General features: G+C 44.3%; 1 protein-coding gene across 7 annotated transcripts in view; it reads left to right on the forward strand.

The window, feature by feature from the left end:
- The window catches only part of LOC135240051 (uncharacterized), a 93,064-nt gene that overhangs the window by 33,228 nt on the left and 40,335 nt on the right, over positions 1-19,501 (forward strand). For 2 of the 7 annotated variants that reach the window (XR_010325572.1, XR_010325573.1), the window contains exon 6: positions 3,540-3,830. Coding sequence is in view for 1 of the 7 variants with exons in the window: in XM_064309245.1 (XP_064165315.1) it covers positions 8,868-8,914 (47 nt within the window). In the remaining 6 variants the exon portion in view is untranslated. Of the gene's footprint in view, positions 1-3,539; positions 3,831-4,692; positions 4,984-5,573; positions 5,871-5,986; positions 6,017-8,867; positions 8,915-9,244; positions 10,951-11,316; positions 12,079-14,098; positions 14,390-19,501 lie in introns of those variants that run through there. The other 5 variants (XR_010325570.1, XR_010325569.1, XR_010325575.1 and 2 more) reach the window with 5 other exon arrangements.

Here is a 19,501-nt window from a genome sequence, read left to right on the forward strand (position 1 = left end):
ATATTGCTGTGCAGAACTCTCAACCATTCACTGGAAAGTGATCTTCCATAACATGCAAATTAATTAATACGTTGTGGATAATGGTGGACTATTGTGGACCCAGCTGCTAAAATCTAAAGTCATTACTTTTCCAGACTTACCAATCAACCACTACAGTGTAAGCTGTTCACTTCTCTTTTACCCATGATTCATCCACTGGCGGGAAAATGATTACTGCAAGTAAGAGGAAATCAATATCATTAAATTCTGAGACTGCGCTGACCATGGTACAGAACAGGGAAATTCAGATGAGCCCACTGGCGAAGAATCTGACTTTAAATCACACCAAATGATTGTTACGTTCCACGTCGTGTGTGTGTTTTCTTCCCCCTCTGTAATACTGCAGCAGAGCCATTCATCATTCCTTCCTGTTGTTCCGTTCAAGTATCCTTAACCTGGTTCCCACCTCCACTAATCCTCCCTCCTCTGGAATATAAAGCTACTGTGGCTCCTGCAGCTCATCGTCTCTCTGTTGTTGTGATCTCTGTTCGTTTTGCTGTGTGGTTGTAGAGATTGGAGACCTGTGAGTGTGCATGTAAACGTTTTCCAGTTTAGTTACTGTGTTGTCTGTGTTGAGTAAGCCGGGGCAGGTAGCAGAGGACCTCTATACATCAGTGCACACGGCTGAGGAGTAAGAGAAACAGCAAGACACAACTAGTAAAGGTGTGGTGCCAACGTGTATTTGCGGTTTCGTGAAGAGTAGCTAGAGTAGTCTTATTCTATAATAGATTGGGACGGATTTTCGTAGCGAGCTGTCTTGGTTTGGTTAGTTAAACATTAACTTGTGGCTACATCCTCCCTTTTCCCTGTGCACCTATGTTGAGTATCCTTGTTTTTGTAACTGTAAATGTAATATTGGACCTCACTTGCTAAATAAAATAATATTTAAGACTACAAACCTTAAAATCACCTGCAACTGTCAGCTGTTATTTATACCCATGATCATCACTGTACCTTATGCAACCGGAACCTTATTTTATATTGAGATGTCGTACCATCTACCCATAGACCCTAAGAACGACTGATCAACAAATGATCTTCAGCACTATAGTTTTATGAAACTGAACATGAACCTTAATAAAGATTATTGGCATTTTCAAGTTCCATGACTTTTCTTAGAAATGGTACAATATGTGTTTCGCTGGAAGTGCTGCATGGTTTTCCTGTTGTACAGAAACACTGCCAACTTCCTCATTCACATCACATTTAAAAGAGTCTAAAACACCACATCCTGATGTTATTCTGACTTCAGTCCTCAAACATGCCTTCACGTCTCCCCTTTCTTCTCCTGCTCGTCGTCATTCTGCTGGAAAGTGAGTGCTCTCTTATTTATTTTCTTCTCAGTTCCTAATTTCAACTGACCAGGAACTCCAAATGCAACTTAATTACATTCTGAAAGAAATAAATGTTTTCTATTGTGAGAAAGTAATTGCAGAAACCTAAACCTGAACAAAATGAAAAACCTGCATTTCCTGATGAATTTGTACTAACATCACCCTCTTCTGCTGGGCTCACTACAGGTCTCTTTGGACATGCTGAATCTCAAGGTTAGTAATTATGCAATATTGCAAATAGAGAAAGCTTGCTTGAAGAACAGAATTATGAAATATGTATATTTTAAATCTATATTTTTTATCAGCTTGAACAGGTGTGAAACCCTCTTTGGGGTACAAGATCATAGCGGTGTGGCTAGAAACAATATGTAGAAAGCCTTGTATTAAAGGGTGTTTATGACTTTAAATCTGCACATAAAATAAAAGGTTGGTTAAATGCAGTTAATATGAACCCTGGTCTGTGTCAAAAATAAACCCTCCACATCCGCAATGACTTGGTGTGATGGTGAGTTATCACAGTGAAGATGTCAGTGGGCCTGAGAACTTCCCCAAACAGCACATCTTATTTACTATTGCAGTACAAAATTCTCTTGAAGATCATTTTTTTGCGTGTGTGTTCTTGGCCATTAAAGCTCCTTTAGATTTATGAATGACATTATAAAAAGAGAGAGTGGCAGTTCATGATTTGAAAAGTTTAATAAATTATTATTTGAAAAAGATTGGCATCACCAGAATGTGCACAAATCTCCCATTTGTCAGATAATAAACACATTCAGTGTGTTGATAGCCATTGTTAATTAAGAATTGGAATGATTTTCAGCCTTTCCTGCCTTGGTCATTAAAAAGATTCACCTTTCAGGCCCGAGTTATTTAAGATAATCTTTCATGTACAGATAGTTGCTAGGCAGTATAAATATGTTATTTAAATGGAAGGGAATTTGATTTTAATGGGTCATTGATAGGCAATATGTGAGCACAATAATAAAAACGTGTTTTCACAAATCTTAAAGTTCTTTACATGCATATAAATATGGTGCATACATGATAGATAGAATGCTTCTGGATTAAAAAGGACTGACATTTCTTACTTCTCGGTGGTCACATCTCACAACATGATATCTGTAAAGGAAGGACACTGCTTTGGTCATCCCAAGTGATTTACAGGGTCAAAAGGATAAGATACTGTCAGTGTAGATGAGAGGAGAGGAACAATAAAATACAAAACTTGAATATTAACTCACAAGTTACACAGGGTTTAAGCGTCAATCTGGAAAAATTATAATGACACTAAAATTTTAGTACATAACTGTGCCTTAATATAATTATAATAAGAGCATGTGCACATAGGAGCAACATGCTAACATCATACTCATATGTACCCAGAGCATGTTAAAGGACATGACAACATTTTGGCCAATACTGGATAGTCATTTCTGACACCAATCCAACATGGATTGCGTATGCATTTCAAACTACATTGAAGTCTCACATAATTAGCAGATATTATAACTTATAGCATTCATAGCTTCGTTAATCAGAAAATATCCAGGGCTGCAGGAACGCGTTTCAGAGTGAATATATTTTTTCAGTATAATACTGATTTAATACTGGCAAAGCAAGCTGTGAGAGCATTGTAAATGTATAGCGCATCACTGTAAGAGCCAGTGTTCAGTAATAAACCTGTCAGACAACTTTTATATAAAAATATAATTCAGCACATTTTCTGTTAGTCAATTACCTTAACTGTTGTCTTTTAGCGTCTTAAAATGTTTCTTCAGTCTGTCGACATTCCCAGGGGAGTTCTATTTCTCATAGTTTTCTTGGTCAGGTTCACTAAAGCAGGAAGTACAGTTTACATATCTAGATATTGACCGTTTTCATCTTGATCAAGTGTACCAAAGAAAAAAAGAGTGATTCACCATCAACATAATATCACCTTGCTGCCTGTTTTCCACTTAGAGCAAGTCATTACGCATGTACTTAATTAGCTTCTAGATGTTTGTTTTTCATATGTGTGTGGATTTAAATATGTTATAATGAATATGTACTAGAATTGTCACAATGGGTTGATGCCAGTCCCAAACACATGTTTGTTACCTCTGTAATCTCCTTCTTTGAATGTTTTGTATTGTATATGGTGAGCATCATGCATGTCTTTCTCAACAGGAAAGCCGCAGGAACCAGACATTTCTGTGGATGCTGTGCAGAACAGTGGGGAAGTTAATATAGTCTGTGAGACAATGCTGAAAAACCTCACACCTGTCACTAATATCAGTTGTAACCTGTACATTGGAGCCTCGTCGGAGCCATTCAGAAGAACATGGACCACAAATGAAGTCTGTACCTTTGCTGTGAATGTCAATGACCAGCTGAAGAGCAGAGAAGTGAGCTGTGATTACAGTGTGAATATAGACCCTCATTCTCTTTCTCCACGCAGTAAGAAAGCGAACATAGTGGGTAAGTCACCCATTAAATCTCAAACATTACAGGCACTAAATAAAGCTGAGGGTTGCCAGTCTGCCCTTGCACTGTTCAATTTATTTATTTATTGATTTATTTATTTTGTTTATTTGTTTGTTTATCTACAGCATTGCACCCTGTACAGCAATTGTTGTGTAAGATATCATGGTCTTGCCAAGTATCATGTTTCCAGACCAAACTAACAATTGCCCCTCACACTCATATTAACTTGATCTTCAAGTGGGTGTACCTGTGACAAGCACCGCAATGTGTCAATTCCCTGTGCTTCACACCCAGCCAAAGACACACTGCTACAGCGCCATCTGTAGGCAGATCCACTTAGTGAAACAATTGTCGTAGCTGTGAATATGCAGGACAAGTATATTTAGTCTAACAAGCACATATAGTTCATTATACAGTTCATTTTTTGACTAATATCAATTTATGTAATCTTTCATATATTCTCTCTTTATATCAAGTTGTACTGTACATAATTTGCCTAAATATAATCACGTTGCTTTGATCAGCTGAAATCATACTGGATGAGCGCATACATTCAGCACTCATGTTAAATGATGTATCCAATATTGCTGTAATTCTCACATGCTCCTACAGTGCCTTGGCCGTAACTTCAGTTTGTTTTTATTAACCTTGCTATATCTTTTGTAGTTCCTACAAATTCATTATAAATATGATTGTGAATGGGCCCCAAGGTAAATTTTACTTCCAGCAAAGAAACAAAACAGAAGTGGAAGTTTGTGGTCGGGTGCTGTATGAAAGTGCCTACAATACAGCTGTTTGAGTGGAAAATCAAGCATAACTGATGATTGAAACTAAATGGATCTCTGAACTTTTGCAGGTAAACTGCCAAAGGCAGAGTTACAGTTGACTCCTGCAGTAATTTCCATAGAGGAATCAGTGAATCTGAGGTGCAGAAGACCGGACTCTTCCCTTGCATCCCACTGCACTTTCACCATTAATCATAGAGGACCGATCAATGGCTCAGACTGTGAGCGCAAAGTCACTGGAGCTGAGCTGCTCAGTGGGAGTCACAGTGCACGCAATGAGATCATCATGACATGTTCCTACAAACTGGAGGAAGGAGTGAAACCTGCTCGTCATAGTGACCCCTCGTCAGTGACTGTGCTGGGTAAGAATTCATAATTCTGACATATGGAGTCTGAAATAGGACAGCAGGTGCTAAGGTCAGTTCATATATAATAAATAGTCATTTCTAAATGAATGTTTCTGTAAAGAAATGCAAGACAGAAAAAATAATAAATAAATCATTCGTGGGCCAAAACCTTTCTGAGGGCACTGTATGGTTGTGTGTGCGCTGGTGTGTGTGCGCGTGTGTCTATGCATGTGTGTACATTTCAGTGTGGAAGCAGTTGGACAGTGACACCATTTTTGTCTTTTTGACTCTATACTTCAGAACATTGGATTTGAAATGAAACAATGAAGATAAAGGTTAAAGCGCAGACTGTCAGTTTTAATTTCTGTCTTACTAAAAGCCTGTTTCTGGCTTCCCATAGACCTAATGTTTCACTTATATAAAACTAACCCAAGCAATGTGCACATGGGGTAAGGGATGCAGCTCAGTCACTCCAGCTCCTCCTGCCAGATCCCTACAAGTAAAACCATCAGGATTCTCATGCACATTTAGCCACAAGGAACACAATCAGTACTGTAACCATGCAAATGCATTTCTCTGTATGTTGTATTATTTGTGTGTTCCAGATCTGAGGAAGCCCAATATCTCAGTATTCACAGAACACACTGAGACACACATTTGCTGTGAAGCCCCACCTGACATCACTGGAGCTATTTTCGTCCTGTACTCCAACAGGAGTAGAACACATTCTAAGGGCACCCAGGCTGGAACAGAAGAGCGAGCTGTCAGTTTCACTGTCCCCCGCAGCTCTGACTCCACTCTGACATACTGCTGCCGTTATCAGTTTAAGGGCATCAACTCTAGACCGAGTGACTGTGTTGAAGCTAAGAACAAGGACCAGAGTGGAAGAACAAAGGACCAAAGTACCGTACTCTTTTTTTCTCTCTGCAGTTTATAAAGCACACATGCACAGTTAATTCTCAACTCAAAGACCAGAGTGAGATTGCTCACCTGAAATTCTTTTTTCCCCTGTTTCCAGCATCCACCACCACAGACAACCCACAGACAGGTAAATAAAAGAAGTTGCCAATCGTTATTTTAAACAGTTCAGGAAAACACACTGTTACACATGACACCATGCCCATCACCCCTACGTCTGCTATTACCCCGAAGGTGCCCTATCCCCCTTCTTTCCCACAGCACAGGACACACAGGTAAGCATACTGCACACACACCAGTAACACAGCAAAGAACACACTGCTCTGCATAAGCACTGCACTGCACACTCAATACACTACTCACACAGTGAGCTCCCCTACCCCTCAGGCCCGTGCTGTGGAACCCCTATTTTGCCTTCGAAAGAGGGGGGGAAACAAACCCACGCTTGCACAAACAACAGAAAGGACAACAAAACTTAAATAAAACTGAAAGATAACGGGGGATGTAGCATCGGCTGACGCCACACTGCCCAGCCAAGCTACACCCCAAATAAAAAATAAAAATCCCCAGTCTGGCGCCCCGCTCGCACTTGCACTGCCTGGGTCTTCCAACCACCGCGTCTCAAGCCCCTCACCTTCCTGGGGGAGTTAGAGCAGCCTGCATCAGCCAGTGGTCCTCCCTCTGTGACAGCAGGCACACAGCACAGAATCGCTCACGCTCCGTACTGTACAGGGAATGAGTTTCCACACTGCCATTGTTGGCCACTCCAGGACTTGCCTGTTTTGCCTGAGCTTCGGTTTGCTAACTCACTCTTTTTTCCCCCTTCTCCCCCGGTCTCACCGTCCCAGCCATCACTGGTTCACCATCAGGTAAGCTTTTCGACTGCCACCAAAAATAACACTCTCACTCACGCCACACAGAGACAACGTGAAACGAAATAGAAAAGAAACAACTCTGAGTGGTCGACAGGCCACACCATGCCATGCCACTGGAGCGTTTTCCTCCCCTACAATCTCTCCCTTGACTGTGCTCTTCCCCCCACTTTTATCCTCATTCAGGTGCACCCCATTTCCTCATTAACCAACTCCTTCCACCTAATCAACCTTGCAGCACGGTTCCTGGCTCACAGACTACTGACATTGTCATTGGCTTGCAATGTACTAGGAGCTGAAGCCCATGTATAACAATGAGGTTCCATTTTGAAAAACTGGCAAAGATAATTTCACAGCAGAGTTGCATGATATGTTCCATGCATCTGAAACAAAGCTGATATCTCAAGATTTTCTGTGGATTCACAGCATTAACTGTCTTGTTGTTTTTCCACTTTGTATTCTGTCAATAATTTATTTATATGATTTGCCTGTTGAGCTGTGTTAGACCAGGTATTGGCTGTGAGGGGTTCTTTTGTCTCAATGAAGCACTGTGGTTAATTGCTTAAAAACAAAATAAAATGTTACAGTATGTGCTAGGATATGTGGAGATTTAGAATAACTCCCTCAAAATGTGAAAGCTGGTGCTCTTTTCACTCAGTGTCTCACTCTCCTCAAATCCCCCGGTTGAACACACCAGCGGGTATTGGAGTAATTCTCACAGTGATTGTGATCCTCCTGGGAATGACAGGAGCCGGTCTGTACTGGATACACAGTGAGTCTCTCTGATGGCTGCTCTGTAGTGTGCACTAGTCCTGCATTTCTCAAGTGTTTTTGGCCACTCTATAGCAAGAGGCCATGAGTAAATTAAATGGTTAACATTTGATTCGTTTATCTAACCCATACTACAGGCTGCAACACAGTGACTGTTTAATAGACTAGCACATACATGATTTTGTTATCATGATTGATGTTGTCATATTGTGGATGCAGCTGTTAAGTAGTATATATCATTGTAAGGATTACATTAACATCATGAATCTGTTTACCAAACAAGGTATGTTTAATCTGAAATTCTAAAATATGCCACTATGAAATTAGGAAATATAAAGAATATATATTTTATTTTTTATTTTGGCTGTGGGCCCCAACCTGCAAATTCCTATGCTAGTCTAGTCATATTGTGACAAGAAAATTCTACACTGACATTTTTGTCAAAAATTAGTTATATACTGTTGAATTATTTATAAATAATGTTGATTTCCTTACATGTGCGGTGTCAGAAATGTAAAAAATCTCTGTTTCTTCCTTTTCAGGAAAAAGGAAATCTAGTGGGTGAGATATTCCAGTTTCTTTTTTCTTTATCATGAGATGAATTTATAGAAATAAAAAACATGCTACCATCCTCTCAGTCCAACTGTTACATGGTGTCTGCGCAATCGAACTGAAATTAAGAAATTTTATTTGCTCAGTCTGATACTCTCATAGTTTCTGTCCATGACCATGACTGTAGGTCCTATAAAGTATATCTCTAATACAACAATTGTCTGTTTTGTTCAGGCTGCCCACAACTCCTAACAATGATGCAGTGTGTAAGTACCTGTAATCTTCCAGTCATTTCTTTAGCCCTTATTTCAGCTGTTCTCTCCAGGGACCCTAACCCTAACCCTAACCCTAACCCTAACCCTAACCCTACCATTACATTACATTACATTACATTACAGGCATTTGGCAGACGCTCTTATCCAGAGTGACGTACAACAAAGTGTATAACCAAAACCAGGAACAAGTGTGTTGAAAACCCTAGAGGGGAGTACAGTTCCAAGTGCATGGAACGACCGCGTTGTTTAACTTGGACCCTGTAGGTTAATCTGATTAACACAACAAAAAACAGCAACAAAGCAGTTTATGCAAATAAAACAAGCAATTGTTATTGCACTTATGCCTACTCAACTAAGTCAACTAAGATAAACAGCTTATCTAGCTACAACCCTAAGATTACATAGTCATACCATGTTACCTATTTTTAGCTTTAGATCCACATAACCTTTAATGTCCTTGTTGCTGTTATAAACAACATGTGATGTACACTCTTTTGCATTTGTGCTGTAGACACCACTGTCGATGTGTCCAAGGGAGCAGAAACCAGCGATGCCACAGTGAGTACAAAACGACAGCAGGATAGATGTGGTACTGAAATTAAGGCCCAAAATGAAATATTAAATAATCATTCAGAACGCCACTGGCGGTTTCTGGGATTGTCAAATCTACTGTACGAGAACTTCATTGTAAAACTGGACTTTATTAATAAATTTAACTACTGTACCATTGACATGTAAGTCTGAGTCACTGCACTCTGCATTACATCTGCCAACTGTAACTCAGCTGTGTGTCTGTTGATGGAGCTGCGTCATCCATCTTTATAAATACGTGTCCTATGCTGTGTGTCATGTGACTGGGCTAGTGACTGTGTGCCTCTCTCTCCCTAGTCTCCTTCTGACGTGACTTACAGCACTGTCGCCCACCTTGCTTTTCAAACGACGGCCTTTCAGGCCCAACAGGACAACGTGGTGTACAGCAGTCTGAAGATGGACTGAGGAATTCATACACAAAACACAGGAGTCCTTTTAATCTTTATGATGTACTCTGATCAAGAGAGTATCAATATGTTCATATAGGTGTGCACAATTATAATAGAAATATTTCTTTTAACATTCTTTGACAATACCTTGTGAATTTCATTTGGATTGTTAATCTGTTTTGTTAGTAATATCTTTCTTTCTTGTGATGTTGTTTTGGGGTTGTACCCCCAAAGCAGAGTTCAAACTCACATATGAGAATAACATAGAGAAGAACTCTTCAGACAGTTATTTAGGGGGCATAACTGCTGCACTTGTAAATAATACATTCTGTATTATGCACAATACAGAAATGTGTTTACAATGTTACAGACTGATATTGCACAAAAGTACCCGGAAAACCCAAAATAACTGCTGACTGCTAACTGGGGCCCATTCCTGTACTGAGAACCAATGCTTGGGGCGCAAAATCCCTGGTGGCACCCCCTGTGTCTCGCAAGTACACCATTCATCAGCCACTTTCAAAATCATAGTAGGGCCCCCCAAATGTGTTTTTTTTACCTTTCATTTTGTTTTAAATGTATAGTGTCTTGAGGCTTTTGTGAAAATGCCCTTAAATAAATAGTGACCATTAAAACCCTTACAGAAAAACCATGCGTTCCAAAACCACATATGAATACCCCACATTTCAGCTATAAAAATAATCCCACTTCAATTATGAGAGCAGGAAAAAACCTATACTATTTCAAGTCACGTTGTGTTTTCACATGTGAGAATTGTAGTTCACATTTTAAAGTCAGGGATGTGAAAATGTGAAGATGCAAATGACTCGATGCGACCTATGTTCTCTTCACATGTGGAAAAAAGCCAATTACAGGTGAAAGTGTCCAGTTTACAGAAGTAAAATGATTAAACCACACAGAGATGTCTTCCTAAAATAGCTGTTCATATTGTAAGTATTCACAGACAATACATTATGCAGGACACAGAGTTAAGAGTGCCTTATTGTGCCAAAAATGAACATTATGATGAAATTTCTATAAGATTTTTTCCAACAAGATACTTGTGAAGACCTTCTGGGTGAAAATTGAGCTGGTTTATTGGACTTTCAGGGACAGGTGCTGTGCTCCAATGCAATTATTTGTAGTCGGCAGTTTTTCAGAGAGGCATGACATGATTCAGTTTGCTTGTTCTGGCACTCCATGATAATGAATCACAGTAAAATGTATTCTTTAATTTCTTATTAAAATACAAGATATACAAAATTGTGAAAATCCATTTTTGGCCTGTTCTCCAGCCCTAGTGTGTCTCATGTTTCTCTGTTTGGTCATGCCTGATTGTTGCTGTATTAGTTTCACCTGTTCCCCTGTGTGTTTAAGCTCCTTGTTCCCTCCTTGTAGTCGTTGTATGGTTGCTAGCTGCTAGCTATTCCATGTTTAGTCTTTTATCTAGTTTGACTGCCTTGCGTTCTCCTGGTTCTTTTGTTTGTTTTGTGTTCCATGTTCCAAGTAATAGCCTTTTTATTGGCACTTACCTCTGTTTCCTGAGTCTCTCTGCAGTTGGATATCCTCCCTGAGCCTGGTGATAAACGTATGCCTCTGAGTGACAAGAATTGTGTAATGGTCTAAATTTAAATTCTATTTAGAATTCTGCTCAACAAGTAGGGTGGTACGGTATCAATGCAAAATGCCTTAATTAAAACATATTTTGAATCTTCTCAATTTCTGAATGCATTTTATTTTTTATTCTTCAATGATACCAGCCACTGGTGCTTCTGAACTCTCACTGTCCCTGAGAGAATTCAGTTTCCTTCTGCTCAGAGATGCAGAGCATGCCCTTTTTAGGGCAGAAGCAACCTCAGGGAATCAATGTGTGCCCACGGTGAGAGGGGGAGTGGGATGTGCAGCATTCACCCTCCTCATTGACTGACAACAGTAATGTGAGTGTCAGTTTATTTACTGTGTTAGTGTTGTCCGTTCCAGCAAAACCGCTGAAGCGGTGGTCAGTGTGAGCGCAAGCGGAGTTACCACATCCGGCTCCATTAGCGTTAGCTGCACAGTGACGTCAACGGGCTGGAGGCTGTACAGAGACACACAGCACAGGACACAACCCTCAGGACAGAGGTGCACGAGGGGAACCGATATCGCTTCACTGTGACCAGGAGGGAGCTGGTCGCGGGAGAACCGCCAGTGGAGCTGTGCACGGACGTAGACGTACCGCTGATATGCGAGTACACAGATTGGGACGCGACCCACCTCTCCGTGCGAAGCGACAGTGTCATGGTCAGAGAGTAGGCTATGGTTAGTCAGAAAAGAAAATAAACACATGCATGTGGATCCACCCCCATATTGCTGTGCAGAACTCTCAACCATTCACTGGAAAGTAACCTTCCATAACATGCAAATTAATTAATACGTTGTGGATAATGGTGGACTATTGTGGACCCAGCTGCTAAAATCTAAAAAGTCATTACTTTTCCAGACTTACCAATCAACCACTACAGTGTAAGCTGTTCACTTCTCTTTTACCCATGATTCATCCACTGGTGGGAAAATGATTACTGCAAGTAAGAGGAAATCAATATCATTAAAGTTTGAGACTGCGCTGACCATGGTACAGAACAGGGAAAGTTCAGATGAACCCACTGGCGAATAATCTGACTTTAAATCAAACCAAATGATCTTCAGCACTATAGTTTTATGAAACCGAACATGAACCTTAATAAAGATTATTGGCATTTTCAAGTTCCATGACTTTTCTTAGAAATGGTACAATATGTGTTTCGCTGGAAGTGCTGCATGGTTTTCCTGTTGTACAGAAACACTGCCAACTTCCTCATTCACATCACATTTAAAAGAGTCTAAAACACCACATCCTGGTGTTATTCTGACTTCAGTCCTCAAACATGGCATCACGTCTCCCCTTTCTTCTCCTGCTCGTCGTCATTCTGCTGGAAAGTGAGTGCTCTCATTTATTTTCTTCTCAGTTCCTAAGTTCAACTGGCGAGGAACTCCAAATGCAACTTGATTACATTCTGAAAGAAATAAATATTTTCTATTGTGACAAAGTAATTGCAGAAACCTAAACCTGAACAAAATGAAAAGCCTGCATTTCCTGATGAATTTGTACTTAAATCACCCTCTTCTGCTGGGCTCACTACAGGTCTCTTTGGACATGCTGAATCTCAAGGTTAGTAATACTGCAATTATTGCAAATAGAGAAAGCTTGCTTGAAGAACAGAATTATGAAATATGTATATTATAAATCTATATTTTGTATCAGCTTGAACAGGTGTGAAACCCTCTTTGGGGTACAAGATCATAGAGGTGTGGCTAGAAACAATATGTAGAAAGCCTTGTATTAAAGGGTGTTTATGACTTTAAATCTGCACATAAAATAAAAGGTTGGTTAAGTGCAGTTAATATGAACCCTGGTCTGTGACAAAATAAACCCACCACATCCGCAATGACTTGGTGTGATGGTGAGTTCTCACAGAGAGGATGTCAGTGGGCCTGAGAACTTCCCCAAACAGCACATCTTATTTACTGTTGCAGTACAAAATTCTCTTGAAGATTTTTTTTTTGCGTGTGTGTTCTTGGTCATTAAAGCTCCTTTAGATTTATGAATGACACTTTAAACAGAGAGTGGCAGTTCATGATTTGAAAAGTTTAAATGATTATTTGAAAAATATTGGAATCACCAGAATGTGCATAAATCTCCCATTTGCCAGATAATAAACACATTCAGTGTGTTGATGGCCATTGTTAATTAAGAATTGGAATGATTTTCAGCCTTTCCTGCCTTGGTCATTAAAAAGATTCACCTTTCAGGCCTGAGTTATTTAAGATAATCTTTCATGTACATATAATTGCTAGGCAGTATAAATATGTTATTTAAATGGAAGGGAATTTGATTTTAATGAGTCATTGATAGGCACTATGTTAGCACAATAATAAAAACGTGTTTTCACAAATCTTAAAGTTCTTTACATGCATATAAATATGGTGCATACATGATAGATAGAATGCTTCTGGATTTAAAAGGACTGACATTTCTTACTTCTCTGTGATCACATCTCACAACATGATATCTGTAACAATGATAACTGGTACAAAATAAAGATGAGGGCTGCCAGGTTGCCCTTGCACTGTTCAATTTATTTATTGATTTATTTGTTTGTTTATGTTTGTTTAGCCACAGCATTGCAACCTGTACAGCAATTATTGTGTAAGATATCATGAGCTTGCAAAGTATCATGTTTCCAGACCAAACTAACAATTGCCCCTCACACTCACATTAACTTGATCTTCAAGTGGGTGTATCTGTCACAAGCACCACAATGTGTCAATTCCCTGTGCTTCACACCCAGCCAATGACACTCTGCTACAGCGCCATCTGTAGGCAGATCCATTTAGTGAAGCAATTGTCGTCACTGTGAACATGCAAGACAAGTATATTTAACCTACCACGCACATATAGTTCATTATACAGTTCATATTTTGACTAACATAAATTTAAGTTATGTAATCTTTCATGTATTCTCTCTTTATATCACGTTTTACTGTACACAATTTGCCAAAATATAATTACATTGCTTTGATCAACTGAAAACATACTGGACAAGCACATACATTCAGCACTCATGTTAAATGTGTAAAAGTTTGTGGTCTGGTGCTGTGTGAAAGTACCTACAATACAGCTGTTTGAGTGGAAAATCAAGCATAACTGATGATTGAAACTAAATGGATCATTGAACTTTTGCAGGTAAACTGCCAAAGGCAGAGTTACATTTGAGTCCTGCAGTAATTTCCATAAAGGACTTCATGAATCTGAGGTGCAGCAGACCGGACTCTTCCCCTGCATCCCACTGCACTTTCACCACTAATCAGAGAAGAGAGATCAGTGGCTCAGACTGTAATCGCTCAGTCACTGGAGCTGAGCTGCTCAGTGGGAGTCACAGCGCACGCAATGAGATCATCATGAGATGTTTCTACAGACTGGAGGAAGGAGTGAAACCTGATCTTCATAGTAACCCCTCCACAGTGACTGTGCTGGGTAAGAATTCATAATTCTGAAATATGAAGCATGAAATAGGATAGCAGATGCTAAGGTCAGTTAATATATAATAAATAGTCATTTCTAAATGAATGTTTCTGTAAAAAAATGCAAGACAGAAAAAATAATAAATAAATCATTGGGGGGCCAAAACCTTTCTGAGGGCACTGTATGGTTGTGTGTGCGCTGGTGTGTGTGCGTGTGTCTATGCATTTGTGTACATTTCAGTCTGGAAGCAGTTGGACAGTGACACAATTTTTGTCTTTTTGACTCTATACTCCAGCACATTGGATTTGAAATGAAACAATGAAGATAAAGGTTAAAGCGCAGACTGTCAGTTTTAATTTCTGTCATACTAAAAGCCTGTTTCTGGCTTCCCATAGACCTAATGTTTCACTTATATAAAACTAACCCAAGCAATGTGCACATGGGGTAAGGGATGCAGCTCAGTCACTCCAGCTCCTGCCAGATCCCTAGAAGTAAAACCATCAGGATTCTCATGCACATTTAGCCACAGGGAACACAATCAGTACTGTAACCATGCAAATGCATTTCTCTGTATTGTGGCACCGTACTGGGTGTGACGGTGCAGGCGGGGCGGCACAGAAATACACAGACCGGAGGTTTGGGGAAAAATAGCCCAACAGGGCTCTTTAATCAAACCAAAGTAAGCACGAAAATCAAAGCCGTACTCAACAACAAAAAGTTTCTTCTTTAAACTAAATTAAAGTAAAGTAAAATAACTGAAATTAAAGTAGTGATGACCCGGAGACAGCTTAGGGGATCCCTCTTTGAAGCGCGAAGAGGGATGTGGTCCCGCGTCTCCGCTGGCTCTGCAAAACAAGCACAAATTTACACACAGATATTTCGTCGCTCTGGTCTCGCCCGAAAACCCCCTCCCCTCAAGGGAGACAAAGGCCTCCTCTTAAGCTCCCAGCTCGTTTCCCTGGAGTAGCGGCAGCTGTGTGGCCTCATTGACTTCAGGTGTGATGAATGCCAATGAGGGAGTTGGGGAATTTCCCGGTTGCCGCTCTCCAGGGTCCTGTGGCTGGGCTTCGCAGAGTGGTGCTGTCCTGGGTCCTGAACTGCGAGCCTGGTGGTCGGTTTGAGCTGATGAATATCCGGCTGGGAGGGGCACTGCGGGGGCATGCCCCGATCCACGCCACATCCCTCCCCCCTAAGCGAACCGCCACCAGTGCTTGCCGCGGCCGCCCAGAGTGTGTGCAGGCGGGACAGGGCGTCAGCGTTCCCATGGAGCCTTCCGGGACGGTGGACCACCTCAAAGTCGAAGGGCTGGAGTGCCAGGAACCAGCGGGTCACCCTGGCATTGGTGTTCTTCTCCCGGGCCATCCACTGGAGGGGCGCGTGATCTGTAACCAGAGTGAACTTCCGCCCGAGCAGGTAGTACTGGAGTGCGGAGAGGGCCCATTTAATGGCGAGGGCCTCGCGCTCCACAGCAGCATACCGGGATTCACTCGGGCGGAGCTTACGGCTCAGAAATAACACGGGGTGCTCCTCATCGCCGTGTACCTGGGACAGAACCGCGCCCCACCCCGTCTCCGACGCATCCGTTTGGACCAGGAAGGGCCGGTCGAAGTCCGGGGTATGGAGGACCGGGTCCGAGCACAGGGCGGCCTTCAGGTCCTGGAACGCCCTCTCCTGCTCGGGGCCCCACAGCAGTTTCTCTGGTGACCCTTTTCGTGTGAGGTCAGATAAGGGAGCGGCTGTGGAGGAGAAATGAGGGATAAAACGCCTGTAGTACCCGGCCAACCCCAGGAAGGCACGTACCTGGGTCTTGGTGGCGGGCCGGGGCCAGTCCTTCACAGCCTGCACCTTCTTATCTTGGGGCTTGAGCAGGCCCGACCGATGGTGTAGCCCAGATACTGTGCCTCGTTTTGCGCTATGCAGCACTTGGCGGGATTGGCGGTGAGGCCAGCTTGTCGCAGCGCCCCCAAAACAGCCTGGACATGAATCAGGTGGACGGCCCAGGTGCGGGAGTGGATTACCACATCGTCCAAGTAGGCTGCTGCATAGCGCTGGTGTGGCCGGAGTACGACGTCCATCAAGCGCTGGAACGTTGCTGGTGCCCCATGGAGCCCGAACGGCAGGACCCGATACTGGAACTGGCCCACCGGGCTGGTGAAGGCAGTCTTCTCCTTGGCCGACTGGGTGAGGGGGACCTGCCAATAACCTTTGGTTAGGTCCAGGGTTGTAATAAAGTGGGACTCACCCAGTCGCTCGAGTAACTCATCCGCCTGGGGCATGGGGTACGCGTCAAAGTTGGACACAGCGTTGAGACGTCTGAAGTCATTACAAAAGCGCAGGGAGCCATCGGGTTTAGGCACGAGGACTATGGGGCTCAACCAAGGGCTGCAGGCCTCCTCAATGACCCCCATTGCTCTCATCCTCTCAATCTCCTCCACGACGGCTGCTTTCCATGCTTCCGGGATCCTATACGGGCATATGTTCACCACGGTGTGCTCTGGCGTACGGATATGCTGCTCCATTAAGGTGGTACGACCTGAGAGAGGGGAGCACACATCACGGTTTTGGTCAACTAGTTCTCTCACCTCTTGGACCTGGCGTGGGCTCAGGTCAGCACCATATCGCACAGTCTCCTGAGGTGCAGGGGTTGTTTCTTCTGTGGTGAACATCGCCGCCGTTGCTGCTGCAGGACCCTCTACCCACCTCTTGAGCAGATTCACATGGTACACCTGCTGCGGTTTCCGGCGTCCGGGCTGGTCTACGCGGTAGTTCACTGGTCCCACTCGCTCTTTGACTGTGTAGGGTCCCTGCCAGGTGGCTAGAAACTTATTTTCAGGGGTGGGTACGAGTAGAAGGACACGGTCACCTGGCCGGAACTCTCGGGGTTGGGCGGGCCGGTTATATGTCCGCTGCTGGGCGCGTTGTGCTTCCACCATGTGCTCTCGCACCACTGGCATGACACTTGATATGCGGGAGCGCATCTCCTCTACGTGTTCGACCAGGCTCCGGTGCGGTGATGGCTGTTCCTCCCAGGCTTCTTTGGCGAGGTCCAGGAGTCCCCTCGGCCGCCGCCCATACAGTAGCTCAAAAGGGGAGAAGCCAGTGGAAGCCTGGGGCACCTCCCGAATGGCGAAGAGCACATACGGCAGGACCTGGTCCCAGTCCTTGCCGTCAGCAGCGACGATCTTCCGGAGCATCCGCTTCAACGTCTGGTTGAACCGCTCGACCAGCCCATCCGTTTGCGGGTGATAGACTGACGTACGGAGATGTTGTACTCGCAGCAGGTGACATGTGTCCGCCATTATCTTGGACATGAATGGAGTGCCCTGGTCCGTAAGAATTTCTTTTGGTATGCCGACCCGGCTGACGAGGTGCACCAGCTCGCGAGCAATGGCCTTGGAGGTGGCGACGCGGAGGGGCACGGCTTCCGGATAGCGGGTGGCATAGTCCAGGATGACCAGGATGTAATTGTGTCCCCGGGCTGACTTGGGCAGGGGTCCGACCAGGTCCAGGCCGATCCTCTCGAAGGGGGTCTCTATAATGGGGAGAGGGATTAGAGGGGCGGGTGGTGGCCTTACCGGGGAGGTGCGTTGGCACACCTCGCAACTGCGGCAGTAATCCTCCACCGCTCTGCGCATTCCTGGCCAGTGGAAGCGGTCTGCCACCCGCTCTAGGGTCTTCTGCATGCCCAGGTGAGCTCCCAGGATGTGTGTGTGGGCCAGCTGTAGGACGGTGGCCACATACTGGCGGGGTAAGACCAACAGCTCCCGGACTTCTCCCCGTCTCGTGGTGTTGTAGTATAGCAGCCCGTGTTGCACCGAGAAGTAATTTGCTTCTAGGGGTCCTTCTCCCCTCTTTACCCCTTCAAGGACCCGCACCTGGCTCCAGCAGTGGCGCAACCGGTCATCCTGGACCTGCGCGGTGCCAAACTGTCCTTTACGCTGTGCCTGGGGAGGGAGATTGGACATCGTTAAGGGGGGTAAGAGCTCACCTTCCCCATCAGCTTCTTCTGCCACCTCGCTTACTCCAACCCGTTCTCCCAGCCAGGCAGAATAGGGTTGGCCTGATGGATGGACACAAGGTTTGGCTCGTCGGGGCCATGACCCGGTTCCCTTCCTTCGGGCTCTTCTGCCCCCCCTCTGGACAATTCTGGCAGCCTGGTACAGGGCGTCGAATTGCTCCGCAGCCAAGCAACTCCGTCCATGGGGCAAGCGAGCTGGAATGGGGGCCGGGTCGGTGGGCATGGACACGTCTGAGGGCGACTTTCCAGAGGTGGGCAGCAGGGTGGGTATTTTCCCTCGGGCCTGGGCCGAGTCCGGTGGGGTCGGCTTCCGGTCACCTCCAGTCTGGGGACGGAAGAGGGAGCGCTCGGTCGGTCCTGCCTTCAGCATCTCTTGCGTGGCTTCGACTCGCTCCACCAGCTCCACCAGGTCCTCAGGGCTCTGTGGTGAATGCTGTCCGGCCAGCTTCTTTGCCTCATGCGGTAATGCCCGGAGGTACCGATCCATGGCGACCCGGTCGAGGATCTGCTCCACGGACAGGCGTTCAGGTTGGAGCCAACGGGTAACCAGCCTCCGGAGTGACGCCATCTGGCTGCGCGCGTTGACCCCGGTTGGTAGGCCCAGGTGGTGACCTGTTGTCCAGCGGATGTGGGGATACACCGGCTCTGGCTAGTATCTCCCTCTTCAGCCTGTGGTAGTCCCGGGCTTCTGCTGCGCCCAGGTCTTGGTATGCTTGTTGGGCTTCGCCGGTGAGGAAGGGAGCAAGGGTGTCTGCCAGCTCCCGGGGATCCCATAACTCGCGCTCGGCCACCCGCTCAAAGGTGTGGAGGTAGGCCTCCACGTCGTCGGCTTCAGTCATTTTTGTCAGGACATCCTTAGCCTTCGTCCTGCTACCCGGGAGCGGTACGGCCGATGCGCTGTGGGCCTGGACCACCTCGGTGAGCCGGATGACCTGTTCAGCCATGACCTGGGCAGCATGTTGTTGTCCCAGGTTAGCCTCCACGAGCGCCCGTAAGAGGTCCTCCATGTCGCAGCTAAATTGGGGAACACAAGACTAATGAAAGAGGGGGGGAGGAAGAAACAAACAAACCAAAAAAAATTTTTTTTTTTTTTTTTTTTTTTTTTT

This window comes from Anguilla rostrata, chromosome 1, assembly GCF_018555375.3.
Source record: "Anguilla rostrata isolate EN2019 chromosome 1, ASM1855537v3, whole genome shotgun sequence".
Classification (NCBI taxonomy): domain Eukaryota; kingdom Metazoa; phylum Chordata; class Actinopteri; order Anguilliformes; family Anguillidae; genus Anguilla; species Anguilla rostrata.